Source organism: Passer montanus, unplaced genomic scaffold (assembly GCF_014805655.1).
Source record: "Passer montanus isolate IOZ18808 unplaced genomic scaffold, ASM1480565v1 scaffold8, whole genome shotgun sequence".
NCBI lineage: Eukaryota > Metazoa > Chordata > Aves > Passeriformes > Passeridae > Passer > Passer montanus.
Window position 1 is genome coordinate 1,335,062 of NW_024373256.1, and position 20,060 is coordinate 1,355,121.

The following is a 20,060-nucleotide window of genomic DNA, read 5'->3' on the forward strand; positions in this document are numbered from 1 at the left end:
CAAATTGGGACACTAGAGGATTTTGAGTTACTCTGCCAGGGATATGTTTGCTCATTCCCCGTAGTACTGGGATTGGAGCCTAGGGGTCTAGGATAAGGGGACTTGGTTTTTAGTGAGCTTAATATCTTGGGGTTTGCTCTCTTTTTGTCACAGCACCATAAGATTCTCCTGGTTTCAGCAATGATCACCCATTTGGGACTATGAAATTAAAGACATATTTTTGTAGGTTGAATGTTTTATTTAATTTCTTTATGTGATGTTAAAAGCCTCAACTAAACCACAGCAAATTCTGATTGTCTGGAAGCCTCCAAAATTGAACATTATGATTAAACGGCTTTTCTTTTCCCTCTTCTTTTCCCAGAACTACATGATGTTTGTGTCCTGGTCAGATCAGAACAACATTCTCATCTACAGGACATTTGAAGACTTTAAGAAATTCCATGTAAGTGAATTTTCAATTCCTGACATTTCAAGGTTCCTGTCCTGGGGAGGGGAAGGAGCCTGGCCGTGTGTCAGCTGTGAGGAATCACTGTTCTCTCCCTCTCCTTGCTTTTAGAAAGAGCTGAAGAGAAAATTCCCCACTGAGAGTGGGTCACTGAGGAGTTTACCCAGGTTTAAAGGTAAGGACAAATCTCTGATGGACCAACAAACACAAGAGTGATCAGGGACAGCCATAACCCGTGACAGAGACTGAAGCCTCTGAGGCTGACCTTGCTCTGGAACAGATCAGGGGCTCACTCCTGCTCCTGCCATGGCACCACTGGGTCACATCAGCTTGTTTGGGTCTAGAACTGACTTAAAATGACCCAGAAAGGCTTTTTAATAGATAGCTGCACTTGGCAAATTAATGCTACACTTCAAATATTGACCTAGAGCTTCTTGAAACTTCACATGTGAAAAAAAAGAGAAATTTTAGATGTTACAAAATCCTATCAGGAGCTGTTAAAAATGACAGGGAGGCAGGGACAGTGACTTTGTACAGTTGGGGCTTGGGCAGGAAGGGTGGTGGGTGAGGGCACCTGCTGTTCAGGGAAAAGTGCTGCTCTTTTCCAGGGATCCAGATCCATTGCTGTCCTATCCCAACTGTGCCCTTGTTACTTTGAAGGAATAACTATGCAGCAGAGGAAGGGCGGGAAGCTGAACAGGTGCCTGGAGATCCTGAAACTGCTGGAAACATATTCCCAGGAGCTGCTGAAAACAGATGTGAAAATCTCCCGGGGTGAAGAGGTGAATCAGTTTTTCAAGGCACAGACTCAAGACCTCGATCCCTCCTTCCCTGAAAACAGGTATGAAACATGAGTTGCATTTTTTTGTTTGTTGGTGAAACAGAAATGTTATGGATATGGATAGAAGGGAAACACCACTTACACTCCAGGGCAGCTCAGCTGGGTGCTTTTAACTTTGTTTCTGATGCCTGAAGCATTTCTCAGCCTACTGCAGACATTATTTTACCAAAATCAATACTAAACTCAACCTCTCATGTGAGTTTTTGATGTGCACCTTTACTTTCCAGTGTGGTGATCATGCCATCAGTATTCAGAAGGGAGAAGAGCCCCCAGCCCCTCTCCATCACCCTCCCTCAGGCGTCGCAGAGCTACCACTGCATCGAGGCCTTTGAAACCAAAGACACAAAGAACAAACCCTTCACAGTGGCCCAGAGGGAGATTGTGGAAGTGCTTATCAAGGACATGACTGGTAGGTCTGAGAGGATTCAGTGTTGGGGTGGATGGATTCACAGCCAGGCAAATGCTGAGGCAGAGTCAGGGCTTCAGGTGTTTGCACTTGTGTGTTTACCTGGGGGGACACTGAATGTCCCTCCTGTCGCTTGTGTCCCCTACCCAGGGATTGTTGTCATGTCTTGACTTGCAGGCTGTTAAAATCTGGGTATTTTTCCTCTTTGTAGGCTGGTGGCTGGTGGAAAATGCAGACAAACAGATAGCCTGGTTCCCAGCCTCGTACCTGGAAGAGCTTGATGCCTGTGAGGACGTCCAGAATGCCTTCAGCTCAGACGAGGAGGGTAAGTCTGTTCCTCCTTCAAAACATGAGTTCTGCAAACTCCCACCACTTTACCACTGCCTGGTGTCCCTGCCTGGACCTCTGACTTTTCTTGTTGGCCCTGCCATCACCTGTGGGTCATGGAACCATGGAGTGGTTTGGGTTGGAAGAGAGCTTAAAGCCCATCCAGTTCCAACCCCAACACCTTCCACTGTCCCAGGCTGCTCCAAGCCCTGTCCAACCTGGCCTTGAACACTTCCAGGGATTCAGGGGCAGCCACAGCTTCTCTGGGCAACCTCTTCAGGGCCTCCACACCCTTTTTGTAAAAAACTTCTTCTTTATATCCAACTTAAATGGATCAAACTGGGGTCCCTGAGCAAACCAGTCACTCTCAGGGACAGCTGCCCTGCAGCTGGGCTGGTCTCCCACAGGGATCAGAGCATTTTCTCCACAGGGCAGATCTGACCTCTCCCTCTCTCTGCAGGCAGCCTGTACTTTGTGGTGCAGGCCTACGAGGCTCAGAAGGCAGACGAGCTCTCGCTGAACCAGGGGGTGGTCGTGGAGGTGCTCAGGACATCCCACAACGGCTGGTGGCTGATCCGGTGAGCAGCTTTCCCAAAGCCCTGGCTGCCCCAGGGAGCTGCTTGCTGTTCTCCCCGTGTGGGATGCACAGGAGCCCTCTGAGCTGGATGTCCTTGGCTGGGGATGCTTTCCCTCTCCTCACACCCCGTGTACAGCACGGACCCGCTCCCCAAGCACTCCCTGCCCTTGGCCCGAGATGCTGGAAGGGTTTTCTCAGTGTCCTTTCCATCCCTGCCCTCAGGTACAACGGCTGCACCGGCTACATGCCCTCGCTGTGCCTCCGGCCCTACCAGAACCCTCACCACAAGCTGCAGACCATGCTGAGCCCGCACGCCCGCAGCCCGGGCCTCGGCTGCCCTCAGCCGCGGGGCGCGGCCCGGCCGGAGCCCGCCGCCTCCCCCCGGAGCCGCTCCCGCTCTCTGCCGCGGGCCAGCTCCACCCCGCAGCTGCATCTGGGGCTGGACAGCTCCTCGCGGAGCTCGGCGAGCAGCGGCGCCTGGAAAGCCGACTTGTCTCGGTCCCTGCCCGAGGTGGAGCCGGCCAGGAGCGCTCCCGGGCCGAGCCGCGGGCCGGCCGCGCACAGCGGCAAAGCCCCGCACCTCAGCGCCGGGGACAGCAACGACTCGGGCTTCGCGGAGCCCTCCGCAGCCCGGCCGGAGCCGGCCGCGGCTGTGCCCAGGGTGCCAGCCCGTCCCTCCGCCCAGGAGATCCTGCAGCGCTGCAGCACCGTCACCAAGCGCGCCGTGCAGCAGGCGGCTCCCCGGCCCGGCCTGCCGCTGCCCTGCCGCCATTAGCGGCCCTGGCCGGGGACACGGGCACAGCGCTGACAGGGCTCGCTGGGGTCCCTCCGGAGCCTCGGGGCTTGGGAATGTCCCTTCTGAGGGACACACACACCTCCATCACCCTGGAGTGTCAGGGCTTGGGACTGTCCCTTCTGAGGGACACACACACAGCCATCACCCCGGAGGGTCAGGGCTTGGGACTGTCCCTTCTGAGGGACACACACACAGCCATCACCCCGGAGGGTCAGGGCTTGGGACTGTCCCTTCTGAGGGACACACACACAGCCATCACCCCGGAGGGTCAGGGCTTGGGACTGTCCCTTCTGAGGGACACACACACAGCCATCACCCCGGAGGGTCAGGGCTTGGGACTGTCCCTTCTGAGGGACACACACACAGCCATCACCCCGGAGGGTCAGGGCTTGGGACTGTCCCTTCTGAGGGACACACACACAGCCATCACCCCGGAGGGTCAGGGCTTGGGACTGTCCCTTCTGAGGGACACACACACAGCCATCACCCCGGAGGGTCAGGGCTTGGGACTGTCCCTTCTGAGGGACACACACACAGCCATCACCCCGGAGGGTCAGGGCTTGGGACTGTCCCTTCTGAGGGACACACACACAGCCATCACCCCGGAGGGTCAGGGCTTGGGACTGTCCCTTCTGAGGGACACACACACAGCCATCACCCCGGAGGGTCAGGGCTTGGGACTGTCCCTTCTGAGGGACACACACACAGCCATCACCCCGGAGGGTCAGGGCTTGGGACTGTCCCTTCTGAGGGACACACACACAGCCATCACCCCGGAGGGTCAGGGCTTGGGACTGTCCCTTCTGAGGGACACACACACAGCCATCACCCCGGAGGGTCAGGGCTTGGGACTGTCCCTTCTGAGGGACACACACACAGCCATCACCCCGGAGGGTCAGGGCTTGGGACTGTCCCTTCTGAGGGACACACACACAGCCATCACCCCGGAGGGTCAGGGCTTGGGACTGTCCCTTCTGAGGGACACACACACAGCCATCACCCCGGAGGGTCAGGGCTTGGGACTGTCCCTTCTGAGGGACACACACACAGCCATCACCCCGGAGGGTCAGGGCTTGGGACTGTCCCTTCTGAGGGACACACACACAGCCATCACCTCCCTGGGCAGCTGCAGCTTCCCCAGGGACCAGGAGTTACTGGGACAGGGCTGAGTGGGGTCACATTCAGCAGCTCCAGAGCTGGAGCTCACTCGGAGCTCAGGGAGCTCTCCGCAGGCAGTGTTCCCCTCCCTGCAGCACAGCTGGGTTATTCCCCATGCCAGGATCAGCTGGCACAGCCACGGCCACCGTGGAGGGCACAGGAGTGGCACCAGAGTGCCTCAGTGCCCCTGGCACCCTGAGCCAGTCCCGGGACTGGGGAGGGAGGGGATGAGGCACCTGTGCGATGGCTCTTACTGAACCCCCTATTTTATAGATATTTTTTTAACTTTTTGACTTTTGGTGTTGGTTTGGGATTTTTTAATAGGTTAGTGGAGAGGCCATGAATATAGGGATGGGCTGGATCTGCTGAATGGCTGTGAGAATAAAAAACCTGCTGGGGAGGAAACTCATCCCTGCTCACCCCAGCCAGGTCTGTGCAGGCACAGGAACACAACCAGGGCAGCCACAGCTGCTGTCCCACCTGGGATGGGAACAGAGGTCACTTTTATGGACAAAGCATTCCTCTTCACAGGGGACTGGCTAGTTACTGAAACTCACAATTCTAATCCTCAACTCATTTGCTAGAAATGAGTCAGAAAAAGAGTTCTAGGAAAATTAACTTTTCTCTACACTGATGGCTTTAATTGTACTTATTCTCCCAGGTATCTGTTATATTTTTATAAAGAACTTGTGTGGTGTTTATGTTGTTTGAATTTTATACATTTTTGTCTATGAAATAAAATACATGTAAATATCTCTGAAGCCTGCTTGTGTATTATGCTTTAAAAATATGCTATTTGGGGAATTTAAATTGTGCTTCTCTTCCTCCCAGGTGCTAAATTTTGGGTGGGCATGGGTGAGACCCTTACCTTAGTCAAGGCTGCTTTGCCCAAGCAAGATCCCAGCTCCATGAACCCTTTAAATCCCAGCTGCTTGTTGGGATTCTGCCTTTTTTTTTATCCCAAACTACCTGCTGTTTGTGTGTCTGAAAATTCAGGGTGTGAAAACACAAACCCCAGCTTGGCCAAAGAAATGACCTTTTGTGTTGTGCTTTCCTTTCATTCATCCCTGAGGAGACTGGATGTTAGACTTGGTTTGGAAATTCAAACTTTTATTACAAAATACAGGAACTAAAAATCCTGGTGGGAAAGAGCAGTTGGTGGGAGGGGGGTCACAGAGTCCCCTGGTCCTGCTGGGCCACCTCTGCCAGCCTCATGTTGTGCCACAGGAACTCGAGGAAGGTGGAGGCCTGGAGCAGGCGGCTCAGCCGCTGGAAGTGGCGCTCTGCAGGGAGGGAGGGAGGGCTCAGCTCACGGGGAGGCACCACAGCCCGCCCTGGACTGTGGAGCCAGGCTGGGAATGCCCAGCCTGGAGAAGGGAACACGCCAGGGAAACCTCCAGGGCCTGAAGGGGCTCCAGGAGAGCTGGAGAGGGACTGGGGACAAGGCATGGAGGGACAGGACACAGGGAATGGCTCCCACTGCCAGAGGGCAGGGCTGGATGGGAGATTGGGCAGGAATTGTTCCCTGGGAGGGCGGGGGAATGCCTTGGGCAGCTCTGGGATGGGGATCCCACCCTGGGATGGTGGAAGGCATCCCTGCCATGGCAGGGGTGCATTACCCGGCCTGCCCCTTCCACCCCAAACCACTCCATGATCCCTGACCCAAGGCAGCCCCTCCAGGCCACGCCTGTCCCCACAGGGCTCACCCGTGTAGGGCAGCAGGGACTCCACGGCAGATTTAATCCCCGAGAACTGCAGGAGGGAGTCGGGTGCCTCGTGCTTCAGGAGTGTCTCCATCACGGCCTGGGCCTCGTGGCAGTTCCGGGAGTTGGTGTTCCACGTCACCAGGAACGCCAGCACGGCCTCTGTGGGGGAAGGAAGCCTGGCCAGGCTGGCACACAGCAGAGCCCGCCCTGGGAAACATCCCTGGGCTCTCTCAGGTGCCACACGGACACTCCTCATCCCTGCAAGTGCCCAAGGCCAGGTCCTGGTCTGCTGGAAGGTCCCTGCCCATGGCAGAGGGTGGAACTGGACAATCTCCCAACCCCAACCATTCCAGGATTGTAGGACTCCAATTTCAGCCTGTGAGCTGAAAGCTTTCAGCGCTTCAGTCTGCCACAAACCTTTCTGATCCTTGCGGAGCCGAACAATGTTCTCCTCCAGGTGCCTCCTCCCCTCGGGCTCCCTGAGGATGGCTGGAGAGAGAAACGACAGCAGGGACACCCTGGTGATGGCACTCAGGGGAAACTCAGGCTTCAGGCTAATTACTGCACTTTGAAGCCTTGAACTAGCTGGAAGAGGTGTCCAGGGAAGGAGGGAGGGCAGGAAATCCTTCAGAGCACGCTCTGGACTCACCCTTGACCACGGTCAGCACCGTGTGCGGCCGGTCCAGGGAGATGGCCAGGCCCAGAGCCTTCAGGTACCTTTTCTCATGGAGAAGGTTGGAAAGCTCTTGCTCTCTGGAAAACAAAGCAGGGGGGAGAGTGAGACCAATCTTTGGGTGCTGAAAAAAACAAAACTACAGAAAAAGCAGCAGGTTTGGCAATAACAGTTCAGAAGTCTGTGGTGCTCGTCAATAAATGCCCTCACTCCAATACTGGAATCAGGTGGAGCTGGGTGGCTCCAGGTGTGGACAGTTCCACTGCAGACTTTGCCTTTCACAGCTCTTTATGACACAAGATTAACTCACTTCATAATCTGCTCCTCCTGTTTAGCCTGTGCTTCTTTCTCCTCAATTTCAGTCACATCCTGTTAAAAAAACAGAATAAAACTTTATCAAATCCTGCTTTAATGTAGAAGGGTTTTGATTTAGCCATCAAGTGATGTGGAGACCAATTTCTGCAGCAAAATATCAGGGTCAAGTAATTTAAATGTTAAATCCAGCAATTTCCAACTTCCCTCCAAAGCTCCAGGGCTGGGGCCCATCTGCTGCTCTGGGGAAATACAGGACGGCCAAAAAAATACCCCCAAACCCCAATTTCAAACTGCAGACAAGGAGAACACATGAAAAACAAGCCATGAGACCCTGAGCTCTCCAATTACCCCGATTATTAACCCAGGGAGGAAGCAGCCCCCTGCTGTACCTGCCACAGGGTGATGCAGGAGTCACTGGAGGCTGTCACAACCATGTCATCCTTCTTGTTGGAGTGCAGGCCCCAGATTTTATCCTCATGGCCATCTAATGTTTTCACACACTCGTTTGTTTTAATTGTCCAGAGTTTTAAGAGACCATCGGATCCACTTTTGGAAGAGAAACACAACAGAAAGCATCACTGGACAGATCCATTCTTGCTCTGTCCCACCTCACATATCAGATGGACCTGTCCCATCCCAATTCCTTCCAACCAGGAGCAGAGTTAACCAAAAATGTGGAGGGCAAGAGGGCACCCTTAGATTTGTCTACTGAGTTTGTCCCAACCCAGCAGTGCCACAGCAGCCACATGGAACCCATGGGACACCTGGAGAGGAGGAAGATTAAAATAACCTCTTCAGAAAGCCTGGCCTAAGCATGGCATCTTCCTATAAATCTGTCCAAAGATTCTTTGGACACAAGAGTCTTTCCTCTTGGTGCTGCTGATGAGCTCAGACATTCCCTTAACTCTGGAACCAGGCACAAACCTGCTGAGCAGCTGAGCCCCTCGGCTCACGAAGATGATCTTCAGCACTGAGGCATCGTGGCCTTCAAAGGTCTGCAAAACACAAAGGAGGCTCAGCAGTGCCAGGCCTTTGGAGAGACCCCAAAGGATCCCATTTACTCACAGAACCCAAAGGAACACGCCCCAGGTTTTGGAAGGATCCTTAAGGAACCCCAAGGTTTTGCCCAGGGCAAGAGGCAGAGTTCTCCTCACCTTCAGACAGCTGAAGTCCCGAAGTCCCCAAAGCTTCAGGGTCCCGTCAGCCGAGGAGGTGGCCAGCACCTGGTCCACAGGGGAGAACTGCACACACCAGATGCCACGTTTGTGCCCGGAGAAAACCCCCAGGAGGGAGCAGTCGGAGCAGGACCAGAGCTTGGCCAGCCGGTCCTGCGAGCCCGTGGCCACCAGTTTGTCATTGGGGGACACTGCCACGCTGTTGATGTCCTGGGGAGGCCACAAGAGGAGGAGGAAGAGGGTCAGGCTGTGGGACACGGTACAAACAGAGGCTGCAGAGCAGGAGGGAGGCTGAGGCACTGAAAGGAGCTGCACCTTGTCATGGCCCCTCTCGGTGACCCTGGCATGGAGGGGCTCTGGGCTGGAGATCAAGGCTGCTTTTGCTTTGGAAGTGAGGGATTCCGGGATGTTCCAGATCTTGATGGTGCAGTCCTGGCTGCTGGTCACTACAAAGCTTTCCTTCAGCCTGAGAGCAATGAAAGCATCAAGGGCAGGGAAACAACTCCGTGGTTTCTCCTCCCTGACTGGGATCTCCACACTCAGCCACTGCTGGGTGTGCAAAAGTGGTTTCATGGCTTTCCAAGCTCTTTCATTTCAGAGGGACTCCCCATCCCTGGGATATCCAAGGCCAGGTTGGACAGGGGAAGTGTCCCTGCCCATGGCAGGGGGTGGCACTGGATGACATCTGAGGCCCCTTCCAACCCAAACCACCCCATGACCCCTTCACGCTCGGGCACCACGAGAAGCTGGGAGCAGGGCTGAGAAGCAGCACAGCTGGGAGGGGGCAGCACCCACCAGGACACCCCCCTCCCTCCCTCCCTGCCCCAGTCTGAGTTACCTGGAGCAGGCGACAGCGCCCACGCCGTGGGCATGGCCCAGGCCCTGTGCCACACAGGTCACCCTGCCAGCCCTGCCCATGCGCCACACCCGCAGGCTTCTGTCCTGGGGGGGACACAAATGCCTCAGGCAGGAGTCAGCAGGTTTTCTGCCGAGGTTTCTGGGGAGGCAGCAGGCCCCCCTGTGCTTCCAGCACATCCCCCAGCCCCACTGGTCTCTGCTGTTCCAGCCTGAATCCATCTCTGTCAGGGCAGCCCCCACTCTGGGGCTCCAGCATGGACGTTCATTTCTGGTTCTCTCACAGCTTTGGTTTTGGGTCTGTCAGGGCTCTTGGCACCTTTTACCTCCTCAATCTGACACTAACAACTTTTCTGTACTCTGACACCAGACCAGGATGTTTGGAGAAGGAAACATCTCCTTCAGGCCAATGAAACACAACCAATTTTCCCAGGAGCAATGTTAAAAAGGGATAAAGGGAGAACCTATTTGGGGCATGCAGCAGACAGGGATTGTATGAACAAAAAGCCCTTTCTGGAGTTCCTAAAAAACCACAATTTTGCCCACAAGGATCACTAGGAATCCATAATTTCATTAAATGGTGAACAGTGACACACCTTGGCACAGGTGACAAACATCAGACCTTTCCTGAAGACATCCAAAGCCAGGATTGTTTCTAAACAGAAGAAATAAAAGCTGGTGTGTACAGAGCAATGCTGAGATGGGACAACAGAAAGGGGTGAGTTAATTAGCCCAGTTAACGAGCCAGGGGACAGGTCAGGGACACGACTGGTCCCTAAGGACTGAGCCTGTCACACACCTGCACCTTCAGCTCCAGTTCAAACTGATCTCACTGCCAGGGACGGGGACAAAGGGACACATCCTCTCTCCACACAACTCCCAAACCTGCTGTGATGCTGCTCCACCAAGAGCTCAGGGACTCCACCACAGGAGAAGCTGGCTAAAGGAAGAGCTGCCCGTGTCCCCCAGGGCAGCAGTGTCACCCACCTGTGTGGCCGTACAGGATCTGGCAGTGGGACGTTGCCAGCTCAAACACTTTCAGCTGGGGGCTGTTGGTGGCCACAACGATGTGAGAGTCACCAGGGCCCAGGAACTTCACATCCAGCACCTCCTCGTTGTATCCTGCGAGCTGCATTGGAAACAGCCCGGGAGGGAAAAGGCAGCTGAAGGACAGGTGGGAGTGCCTGGTTTTCATTTCACACTGGGTGTAATTTCTACACATAGGAGGCATTTCTGGCTAAATCTGTTCTGCTTTCTCCCTCCTGCGTCGGTCTCTTGCAACATTCCCCCAAACCAGTGGAATTCTGTGGCCCCACGGAACAATCCCAGAACGGGCTGGAGCCAAGGCACCCTTGGTGCTTCTTCCAGCAGCACAGACAAAGGGACAGGGAGGCTGAGGGCTGTCACCTGCTTCCTGAGCTGGAGGCTTTGGGCATCATAGAAGACGATGTTGTGCTCCATGGACACGGTGAGGATCTCGCTCCTGGCGGGCACCAGCTGGCACTGGGAGAGGCTGCGCTCGCTGGGCTCCTCGCGCAGCGCGAAGGGCACGGCCTGGCTGTGCACACAGGCCCCCGTGGCCACGTCCCACACCCTCAGGATGCCTGGGAAAACGGGACAAACCGTGGCACAGCCGCTGCTTCTCATGGTGGATGTCCAGGGAACGTCATCCCAAGCACAGAGGGAAAAGCCACGCGGCCCCAGGCGAGACTGGGCAGGATGCAGTGGCTGGAAAAGCCTCGAGGGTTTGATTCTTCACTCAAACTCATCGAGTTTGGAAACAGAGATAAATGTGTCTGAGTAGTAAATGGATCTGTGCATGTTCCATCCTGCTCAGCCACCCTGCCCAAGGAAGTCAGGAGCAGGCTCTGCTCTCCACCCAAGGCTCCTGCCACATGGAGAACACACAGCCTGGGAATAACAGCACTGAAGTGACTGAGTGCCACCCTTCAGGCTCCAAAAGTGACACTCACCTTTGCTGCCAGCTGTCACAAAGTGCAGCCCTTGCTTCTTCACACCCAGCTGAGAGAAATCTCCCTCCTCAGGCAACAACACCGCAGCTTCCACGGTCTGCAAGAGTCAGAGAGGCACAGAGCCAGAGCTGAAACCCCTGGGAAGGGGAGAAACCTGATTTCACAACATCCAGACCCTGAACGGGGAGACCATGGCCTAGAAACTCCAGAGGGCCCCAAAGGAAGGAACAAAAAGCAGTTTCACCTCGTAGACAGGGACAGTTCGTTTGCTCTGCCTGGTCTCCAGGTCCCAGAGCATGCAGATCTTGTCACGGCCAGAGCTGCAAAAGAAAACCTCAGTTTTAGTGCTAAACCTGGCCAGCTTGGCTCTGGGTGCAAATTTGGCACTGTGGGAGCTCAACACCTCTCTGGAGAGGCCATGGGAGAGAGAGCAGCACTCCCTGTGCCAGCACAGGATGCTCCCAGGAACAAAGGCAGGCTGGATGGGCTGGGAGCAGCCTGGCACAGTGGAAGCTGTCCCTGCCATGGCAGGGTGGCACTGGATGGGATTTAAGGTCCCTTCCAACCCAAACCATTCCATGATTCCAATGCACACCCACCGAGCACTTGCACCACCCCTTCCCTGTCAGCAGAACCCACCCAGACCCTCCAGGAGGTGAAGGTTTGGAGGTGCCAGCCCTGCCAGAGGTACCTGAGCAGGCTGTTCCCATCTGCAAAGGCCAGCGAGGTGACAGCACTGAAGTGTCCCTCCAGCACTGCCAGGCACTTGCTGGAGCTCAGGTCCCAGATGCGGATCTTGTAGTCGATGCAGGAGGAGAAGAGCTGCAGGCGGGAGGCGTCGGGGTGGAACTGCACCAGGCTGGGCAGGAGCAGAGGGACAGCACAGCCATAAAGCCCAGCCCTGAGCAATGCCCACCCCCAGCAGGACAGCTTGGGTGGGCCCAGAGCATCCCGGTGTCCCTGCCCAACCATTCTGCGAGTCCATGAAAATTCTTGCAGAATCAGCCATAACCCTGCTCTCAAAAAGCAGGAAGAGCCCAGAACCTGCTGGGAATGTTGCATTAACTCAAGAACTGCACCCCAATCCCAGCATCCCAGCCCAGCCAGGCACTGACAAGCAGCACTGCTCCTTACTGAACCACTCCAGAGGACCCCTTCAGGTTGTGTGTGCAGTAGTGCTTGACCATATCCCAGACCTTGATGGTGCTGTCACAGCCCCCTGGGAAGAGAAGGACACCGGGCACTGAGCTCTGCAGCTGGCCCTGCCCCGGAGCTCTCGGGGACAGAGGTGGCTCGTACCTGTGGCCAGCAGGGTGCCCGTGGGGTCGAAGGCCATGGTGGCCACGGGCGCGGTGTGCACGGCTCGCCAGGAGCGCTCGCAGCTCGGCTCCCTCCAGCGCCAGCGGCGCAGCAGCAGCGCCCGGCTGCCTGTCACCAGCACCTGGGGACAGGGGACACAGGGACGGGGGACACAGGGACGGGGGACAGCCTGAGCCATGGCAGCAGCGCCTGGCTGCCTGTCACCAGCACCTGGGGACACGGGGACAAGGTCACCAGCACCTGGGGACAGGGGACACGGGGACAGCCTGAGCCATGGCAGCAGTGCCCGGCTGCCTGTCACCAGCACCTGGGGACAAGGGACACGGGGACAGGGGACACAAGGACAGCCTGAGCACGGGCTGGGTTTGGGCTCCTGTCAGTGCCACGTGGCACAGGGAGCTGCTGGGGAGCTCAGGCTCTGGGCAGGGGTGAGGGTGACCCACAGGGGTGAGGGTGACGCCCTGAGAAGGCTCCAGGGGATCTCAGGAAGCACAGACTGTGGAATGGAGGCATGGAGGATCCCCAGCTAGAAGGGATGCACCAGGACCATCGAGTCCAAGCCCTGGCCCTGCACAGACACCCCAAATCCCCCCCATTCCAGGCTCAGCCTGTCCCAGGCGCTCACGGCCCCCAGCACAAACCCACCTCATCATCAGGGCTCAGCACGAACGCTGTGACATCCTCCTCCTCATCCTGGCAAAACAGAGGGGAGAAGCCACGGTTACACCATCCCTGCAGAGATCCCCGAGCTCCCTTCTCCGAGGGCTCTGCTGACCCCCCAGAACCTGTGCTCGGTCCCTTCCCGCCCTCCCCGCACTCCGAGCTCCTGGGAGCGCTGTATCCGCAGTGAGAAACCCCCGGGAGCCTGGCGAGCCGCCCGGCCCGGTCACCTGCTGGAGGCTGTGCAGGAGCGCTCCGCTTTCCAGCTCGACCACGTTGACTCTGCTCCCACAGGGGCAGAACATGAACTTCCCATCGCGGCTGATCTGGGGAAAAGGGATTGGGAAGGTTAGAGCCAGAGGCGCGGCGCTGCCGGCTGTCCCCGCAGAGCCGGGGTTACCTGGATTCGCCCTCCTTTGTAGAACGGCTCGATCCTCCGCGTCGCGGCGTAGCTGGAAGGGAAAGAGACGCGCGGAGAGGCCCCGTTAAAGCGGAGCGGCGGCGGCCCGGGGGCTCCGGCCGCGAGGCCCGGCCCCTCGCCCGCCCTCGCGGCCCCAGCCCGGCCCCGCCGCTCCCTCACTTGCTCTTGAAGCGCACGGGAGCGGCGGCGGCCAGCTCCGCGTCCGCCATGGCCGCGGCCCACGTGCTTCCGCCGCCACTTCCGGGAAGTGAGGGAGAACTTCCGGCCCTCCCAGTGACGTCACGAGGGGCGCCAGCGGCACCACGCGGGGCGCGGCCCCGGAGAGCGGGACGGGGACTCCCGGTTAAGCGGGCACAGCCCGGCCCCGCTGCTGCATCCCCCCGCCATCCGGAGCGCCCCGCAGCACAACCGCCCCCAGGAAGCGTAAAGCTGAACCCCCTGAGCACCGCGGGGAGGAGAACTCTTGATAATTAGAGAGAACAGACACGTTCCATCTTTACAGCACTTCGTATTTTATTGCACATCGAAATACAAAACCGAGCCGCTCCCAGCTGTGCCTCCCGGCAGCCCCGCGCTCTCCACAGCTCCTGGGGACGGGATCGCCGTGAATCAGCGCCGGGAACCTGAACAGAGAACAGAACTGAGAAACGGCCCCGGAACGAACAGCCCAGCCCGGCACCGCCGGCACGGCGCCTATGGGAACATGGGTTTCATTCCCCACACACAGCCGTGGGCAACAAGCTTAATGTTCCCGATGCTCTGGGCGCCGTTATCTCACCCGGGGCCACAGCAGGCCCCGAATGATTTTCAGACCGCGCCGGGCGCTACCGCAGCCCCTGGATCGCCTTCCCGGCGCGCTCCCTGCACCCCGGCCGCGGCTGGGGCAGCACCGTGACCATTTCCCAGCAGTTTTGCAGCGCTGCAGGCGCAGGGACACGCGGCGGTGCGGTCCCGCCGGCCCGCACCCCAGCTCCTCACCGCTTGGCGCCGCGCCGCGCTCTGCGCGCTCCGCCCGTGCGCGCCCCTATATACCCCGAGCCGCGCTGCCCCGCGCTCTGTATAAATAATCACAAACCGCCCGCTCCAGCCCGCCGTGTATTCCCCATCCAGCGCGCAGGGCCGGCGCGGCTCTCGCGAGATGCCCGCGCCGTATAAATAGCGCGCGGTGCCTGAGCGCGGCCTTCTACGCTGAGGGATCACGTAAGTATGGCGGGAGCGGCGGCGGCGCCGCGCGGCCCGGCCCGGCCCATCCGGCCCCATCCGCGCCCGCCGCCGCCCGCCTGACCTCCCGCTCTGTTCCAGCAAATGGCGGACGACGCCGGTGCTGCGGGAGGAGCGGGAGCGGCCCGCGGGGGCTTCCGCGGTGGATTCGGGACCGGGCTGCGGGGCCGCGGGCGCGGCCGCGGGAGGGGCCGCGGGAGAGGCCGCGGAGCCCGCGGAGGGAAAGCCGAGGACAAGGAGGTGAGTGGGGAGCGGGGACGGGGCTGCTGCCGGCCCCCGGGATGGGGCAGCAGAGCCCCCGGTGACTCTTGCCCGCGGGTTTCTCTGCCAGTGGATTCCTGTCACCAAACTCGGTCGCCTGGTCAAGGATATGAAGATCAAGTCTCTGGAGGAGATTTATCTCTTCTCGCTTCCCATCAAGGTGAGTTGCTGTGGATATAGAAGGGAGGGGTCAGGGAGATGCTCCAAGGGGTGGAGCCAGGCAGGGAGAGCAGGGGTTGCTCACCTGGGGAAGGAAAGGCTCCGGGGACACCTCAGAGCCTGAAGGGGCGCCAGGGGAACAGGAGAGGGACGTGGGACAGCATCAGATGGGATACTGGGAGGGAATCGTTCCCTGTAAAGGTGGTGATGCCCTGGCACAGATTCCCAGAGCAGCTGTGGCTGCCCCTGGATCCCTGGCAGTGTCCCAGGCCAGGCTGGATGGGGCTTGGAGCAGCCTGGGACAGTGGCAGCTGTCCCTGCCCTGGGGAGGGGTTGGAGTAGCTGGCCTGTGAGGTCCCTGTGACCCCAGACCATCCCAGGACTCCGTGGTTTCTGTGTGCTCAGCACTGACTCTTGCAGGAGTCGGAGATCATCGATTTCTTCCTGGGCTCCTCGCTGAAGGATGAGGTGCTGAAGATTATGCCTGTGCAGAAGCAGACCCGTGCTGGGCAGCGCACCAGGTTCAAGGTACGCCCCTTCCTCTGGATCCTCCTGCCCACAACTTCCCTTTCTGTACTTGCAGAGTCATTTTTATCACTCCAAATCTCTTTTATCATCACATCTAGTAAATAATTATTTTGTTGTGAGGATCATTAGTAGTTTGTTAAATGTATTAACTTGAAAACATCAGTGACATGTGCAGATGTTCCTTGAAGCAGCACTGGCCCAAAAGTTGGGCTGCAAGTCTTTAAAAGTTCTTTTTAAGGAAACTTTTCTGATAGTGCAAAGTTGAGTTGTTCTTGCACAGCAGCGTTGGGTTTTCAGGGAACGGTTTGGGGTGTAAGCAGGGAACACTGTTGTGAAATTTTGGGGAATTCTGACCAGAGTGAGGCTGCAGCAGGGAATTGAATCCCAGTGCCTGGCTGGTTCTCCCTGAAGGATGAACTCTTGAGGGCAAAAGCGTGTTTAGAGAACTGTGTGAAGGTTTGGGGGTGAGCTGCGAGCCCTGGCCCAGCAGTGAGAGCTCCTCCTGTGCTGCAGGCCTTCGTCGCCATCGGGGACTACAACGGCCACGTGGGGCTGGGCGTGAAGTGCTCCAAGGAGGTGGCCACAGCCATCCGCGGGGCCATCATCCTGGCCAAGCTGTCCATCGTGCCCGTGCGCCGCGGCTACTGGGGCAACAAGATCGGCAAGCCGCACACGGTGCCCTGCAAGGTGAGCGTTCCCCCGGCCCGGCGCTGCCCGGGCACACGGTGCCCTGCAAGGTGAGCGTTCCCCCGGCCCGGCGCTGCCCGGGCACACGGTGCCCTGCAAGGTGAGCGTCCCCCCGGCCTGGCCCTGCCCGGGCTGTGCGCGGGGCCGTGACCCTCCGTGTCCCCGCAGGTCACCGGGCGCTGTGGCTCCGTGCTGGTGCGCCTGATCCCGGCGCCCCGCGGCACCGGCATCGTGTCCGCCCCCGTGCCCAAGAAGCTGCTGATGATGGCTGGCATCGATGACTGCTACACGTCGGCGCGGGGCTGCACGGCCACGCTCGGCAACTTCGGTGAGCTCTGGGGCTGCCACGGGGTGTGGGGACACTTCTGTCACGGGTGGGGCACAGCGTGACAGTGGTTTGTGCCTTGTGCTGGCAGCGTGGTCAGTCCTGCTGCTGGTTCTGTCAGAGTTACACAACCGTGGGGTTCAGCACTCCTGCATCTCCCAATCTGCGCGATTGCACCTGCGTGCCGTGGTGTCATCGTCGTAACTGGAGAGAGAGAGCAACCTGAGCTTTGTGGGTTCATCAGGGAGGCCCTCCCTGGTCTCCCTGGTCCTTGCAAAATTCCACATTTTCCTAACTGCGGGATATTGGAGCTGTGGGTTGGATTGCCTGGTTGTGCAGCCATTAAATGGCAGTGTGTGACAGCGTGTGACATCTCTCTGCAGCTAAAGCCACCTTCGATGCCATCTCCAAAACCTACAGCTACCTGACTCCTGACCTCTGGAAGGAGACTGTCTTCACCAAGTCTCCCTACCAGGTAAGAGCATTTGGGTAACTTACAGCTCAAACCTTCTTACCCTAAAACTTCGGTTTCTGTACCCAAAGGCTTGGTAGCTGTACAGCAGAGAGGGATGGGAGGGGTGCTGAGGAAGCCGTGAGGGGCTGGAGGGAATAACCCCGTTGGTGTTGTTTGCAGGAGTTCACTGATCACCTGGCCAAGACCCACACCAGAGTGTCGGTGCAGAGGACCCAGGCAGCCGCTGTGGCCACCACCTGAGGGGTTTTGTAGGAGAATAAAGTGATCAGAGAACCAGGAACCCGTGCTTGTGTGATGGGGTGGTGCTTGGGGCAGGTGGGTCACACCACGGAATGGGAGGGTTGGAGAGGACCTGGAAGCTCATCCAGTCCCAGCTCCAGCTCCAAGCTCTGTCCAACCTGGCCTGGCACACTTGGAATTGAGAGCCAGGGCAGAGCAGCACATGGAATGTTCTGGAGGCTCATGGAGGAGAGGGCAGCCCCAAGAGCCTGGAGCTGAGCAGAGCTCTTCAAAGAATGAATACGGAGCCCAGCTGTACAGATGTCTGTTTATTGTGGAGGCCAAGGAAGCAGCATGCACTCGGAGAGCAGCACCATGGAGGGAGGAACTGTTGTAGCTCTACTGATTCTCTTGTGCTGCCTTCCTCTCCTCCATCATCCTGTGCTTCTGCTTCATCAGGCATGTCCGTGCGTTGCCGTGGTAACCCAGATCCCCGTCTGAAAAAGAGAGGAGAGCCTGAGCAGTGCCTCCCGTGCGTTCACGCAGGGTGGGATGTGCTTTCAGAGCCCCCTCCTGGGTTCAGAGCCCTTGCCCCGCGTGCTGCTGCCACTCACATCTGTCCTGGTAGGCCTTGGTGACCTGTGCCAGCAGCTCCATCTCCTTGGCACAGTTCTGGAACTGGTTGGGCCCTTCCCTCTGCTTGCATGCAGCCACCCTTTCCCGGACGATCTCCACGATTTCCTGGTCAACCATCCTGGGGAGAGATGGTGAGGAATGCAACAGCAGCCACGGGACACCAGAAAAGCTGAGGACACCCTGTGCAATGCCAGCTCTGGGATTTTCAGCTCCCTGATGCCACCGTGCCCAGAATCCCCCAACAGGCTGCAGGTCCCAGAGCTGTGTGCCCTGCTGTGTCCCTGCCTGGGGACAGTCCTGGGCAGCCATACCTGTCCCTCCTCCACTGAGCCTCGGCCTCGTAGTAGCACAGGTAGTCCCCCTCCAGGCACTGGCTCAGGTCAGGCACGCGGCGGAACTTCTGGTGGTAGTAGTAGAACTTGTTGTTGTTCTGCCACCGCTCGATCCAGCCTGCAGGGACAGCCCGGTCACACAGCCCCGCGCTGGCACTGCCCGCTGCCACCTGCCCCGCGGGGCCACGCTCTGCCCAGCTGTGTCTGCCCCCTGCGCCGTGTCCCACGTCCTGTCCACGCTGTGTCACTGTCCCTCTATCCCCTGCACCTCTCCCAGTGTCCAAGGTGTACCCTGATGTCCCTGTATCTGTCACAGTGTCCACAACATGTCTCATGTCCTTGTCACACTACCAGTACTGTGTTCTTGTCCGTGTCCCATGTCTGTGCAGTGTCCCATGTCCCTGAGTCTGCCCTGTCCAAGCTGTGTCCATGCTGTGTTCTACTGTGTCCCTCCGGTCCATGTTGTGTCTCATGTCCCTGTGTCTGTCCCTCTGTCCACGCCATGCATTTGTCTGTGTCCTGTGTCGCTGTGTCCATGCTGTGCTTGTCAATGTCCCATGTCCCTGTGTCCGTGCTGTGCTCTTGTCAATGTCCCATGTCCCTGTGTCCATGCTGTGCTCTTGCCAATGTCCCATGTCGCTGTGTCCATGCTGTGCTTTTGTCAATGTCCCTGTGTCCCAGTGTCCTGTCCCTCTGCCTGTGTTGTTACTATCAGGACCAGTGTCCTTGTGGTGCCCTCTGCCTGTGCAGGTGCCCGTGTCCTCCCGCCCTTGCCCCGTGTCCCGGTGTGCCCCTCCCGGTGTCCCCGTCCCCGCGCCGCCGCTCAGCTCCCACGGGGACGGGGACCGCGGTGGGGGGAGTCTGTCTCGTCCCGCCGGTACCTCGGATGAAGGTGACGGGCGCGTCGAGCACATAGTTGAAGGCGGTCTGGAAGTAGTCGACGGGATTGGGCACCGACGTGGTCCTCTCGGAGACGGGGGTGCGGGTCGGCGGCACCTTGTACGCCTCCCAGTCGTGATCCTCCGGCATCGCGGCGGCGGCGCGGAAAGATGGCGGCGACCCTGAGGGGGCGGGAGCGCGGCAATATGGCGGCGACCCCGCGGGGCCGGGCGCGGGAATATGGCGGCGGCCCCGGGGCACGCCGGGAGTTGTAGTGCGCGAGTCCCTCCTCCGTGAGGGGATCCCAGAAGGCCGGGATGGGGCGGGACGGCAGAGCCCACAGCGTGTCCGTCTGTCCCCCTCCCTGCTCACAGGGCCATCCGATCTGTCCCCCTCCCTGCTCACAGGGCATCCCGTCTGTCCCCCTCCCTGCTCACAGGGCCATCCAATCTGTCCCCCTCCCTGCTCACAGGGCCATCCTGTCTGTCCCCATCCCATCTGTCCCAATTCCTGCTCACGGGGCCATCCCATCTATCCCCATCCCGTCTGTCCCCATCCCTCTGTCCCCATCCCTCTGTCCCCATCCCATCTGACCCATCCCTCTGTCCCCATCCATCTGTCCCCATCCCATTTGTCCCCATCCCTCTGTCCCCCTCCCCGCTCACAGGGCCATCCCACAGCACATGGCAC

At 58.4% G+C, this 20,060-nt stretch overlaps 4 protein-coding genes, 1 long non-coding RNA gene and 1 other non-coding gene across 6 annotated transcripts; 2 read left to right on the forward strand and 4 right to left on the reverse strand.

Moving 5' to 3' along the window:
* The first annotated feature begins 367 nt into the window (after nucleotides 1-367).
* NOXO1 (NADPH oxidase organizer 1) lies at nucleotides 368-3,371 on the forward strand. The gene is made up of 7 exons (XM_039731843.1): nucleotides 368-442; nucleotides 557-620; nucleotides 1,106-1,286; nucleotides 1,514-1,695; nucleotides 1,904-2,017; nucleotides 2,480-2,597; nucleotides 2,819-3,371. Exons 1-7 carry the CDS (start codon nucleotides 368-370, stop codon nucleotides 3,369-3,371), a joined length of 1,287 nt encoding a protein of 428 aa, XP_039587777.1.
* A 2,268-nt stretch (nucleotides 3,372-5,639) lies between these two features.
* On the reverse strand, nucleotides 5,640-13,876 carry TBL3 (transducin beta like 3). Its single transcript, XM_039731959.1, has 22 exons — nucleotides 13,808-13,876; nucleotides 13,628-13,679; nucleotides 13,458-13,553; nucleotides 13,213-13,260; nucleotides 12,547-12,688; nucleotides 12,382-12,466; nucleotides 11,939-12,106; nucleotides 11,492-11,567; nucleotides 11,248-11,344; nucleotides 10,682-10,878; nucleotides 10,262-10,403; nucleotides 9,871-9,929; nucleotides 9,258-9,361; nucleotides 8,735-8,885; nucleotides 8,399-8,629; nucleotides 8,169-8,239; nucleotides 7,634-7,790; nucleotides 7,240-7,298; nucleotides 6,906-7,009; nucleotides 6,674-6,745; nucleotides 6,257-6,415; nucleotides 5,640-5,833 (listed from the first exon to the last, which is right to left on the reverse strand). Exons 1-22 carry the CDS (start codon nucleotides 13,855-13,857, stop codon nucleotides 5,721-5,723), a joined length of 2,433 nt encoding a protein of 810 aa, XP_039587893.1. The 5' UTR covers nucleotides 13,858-13,876; the 3' UTR covers nucleotides 5,640-5,720.
* Nucleotides 13,877-14,139: 263 nt separating this feature from the next.
* On the reverse strand, nucleotides 14,140-14,696 carry LOC120513035. Its single transcript, XR_005630177.1, has 2 exons — nucleotides 14,427-14,696; nucleotides 14,140-14,271 (listed from the first exon to the last, which is right to left on the reverse strand). It is a non-coding gene; the product is annotated as an uncharacterized LOC120513035 (long non-coding RNA).
* Nucleotides 14,340-14,464, reverse strand: LOC120513351. The gene has a single exon (XR_005630251.1). It is a non-coding gene; the product is annotated as a small nucleolar RNA ACA64 (small nucleolar RNA).
* Nucleotides 14,697-14,831: 135 nt separating the features above from the next.
* Nucleotides 14,832-17,584, forward strand: RPS2 (ribosomal protein S2). The gene is made up of 8 exons (XM_039731965.1): nucleotides 14,832-14,848; nucleotides 14,951-15,109; nucleotides 15,201-15,290; nucleotides 15,710-15,817; nucleotides 16,331-16,504; nucleotides 16,673-16,832; nucleotides 17,213-17,304; nucleotides 17,464-17,584. Exons 2-8 carry the CDS (start codon nucleotides 14,954-14,956, stop codon nucleotides 17,542-17,544), a joined length of 861 nt encoding a protein of 286 aa, XP_039587899.1. The 5' UTR covers nucleotides 14,832-14,848; nucleotides 14,951-14,953; the 3' UTR covers nucleotides 17,545-17,584.
* A 253-nt stretch (nucleotides 17,585-17,837) lies between these two features.
* NDUFB10 (NADH:ubiquinone oxidoreductase subunit B10) lies at nucleotides 17,838-19,580 on the reverse strand. Its single transcript, XM_039731970.1, has 4 exons — nucleotides 19,373-19,580; nucleotides 18,471-18,609; nucleotides 18,138-18,277; nucleotides 17,838-18,020 (listed from the first exon to the last, which is right to left on the reverse strand). The coding sequence occupies exons 1-4, from the start codon at nucleotides 19,518-19,520 to the stop codon at nucleotides 17,923-17,925; spliced, it is 525 nt and encodes a 174-aa protein (XP_039587904.1). The 5' UTR covers nucleotides 19,521-19,580; the 3' UTR covers nucleotides 17,838-17,922.
* Nucleotides 19,581-20,060: the final 480 nt, after the last annotated feature.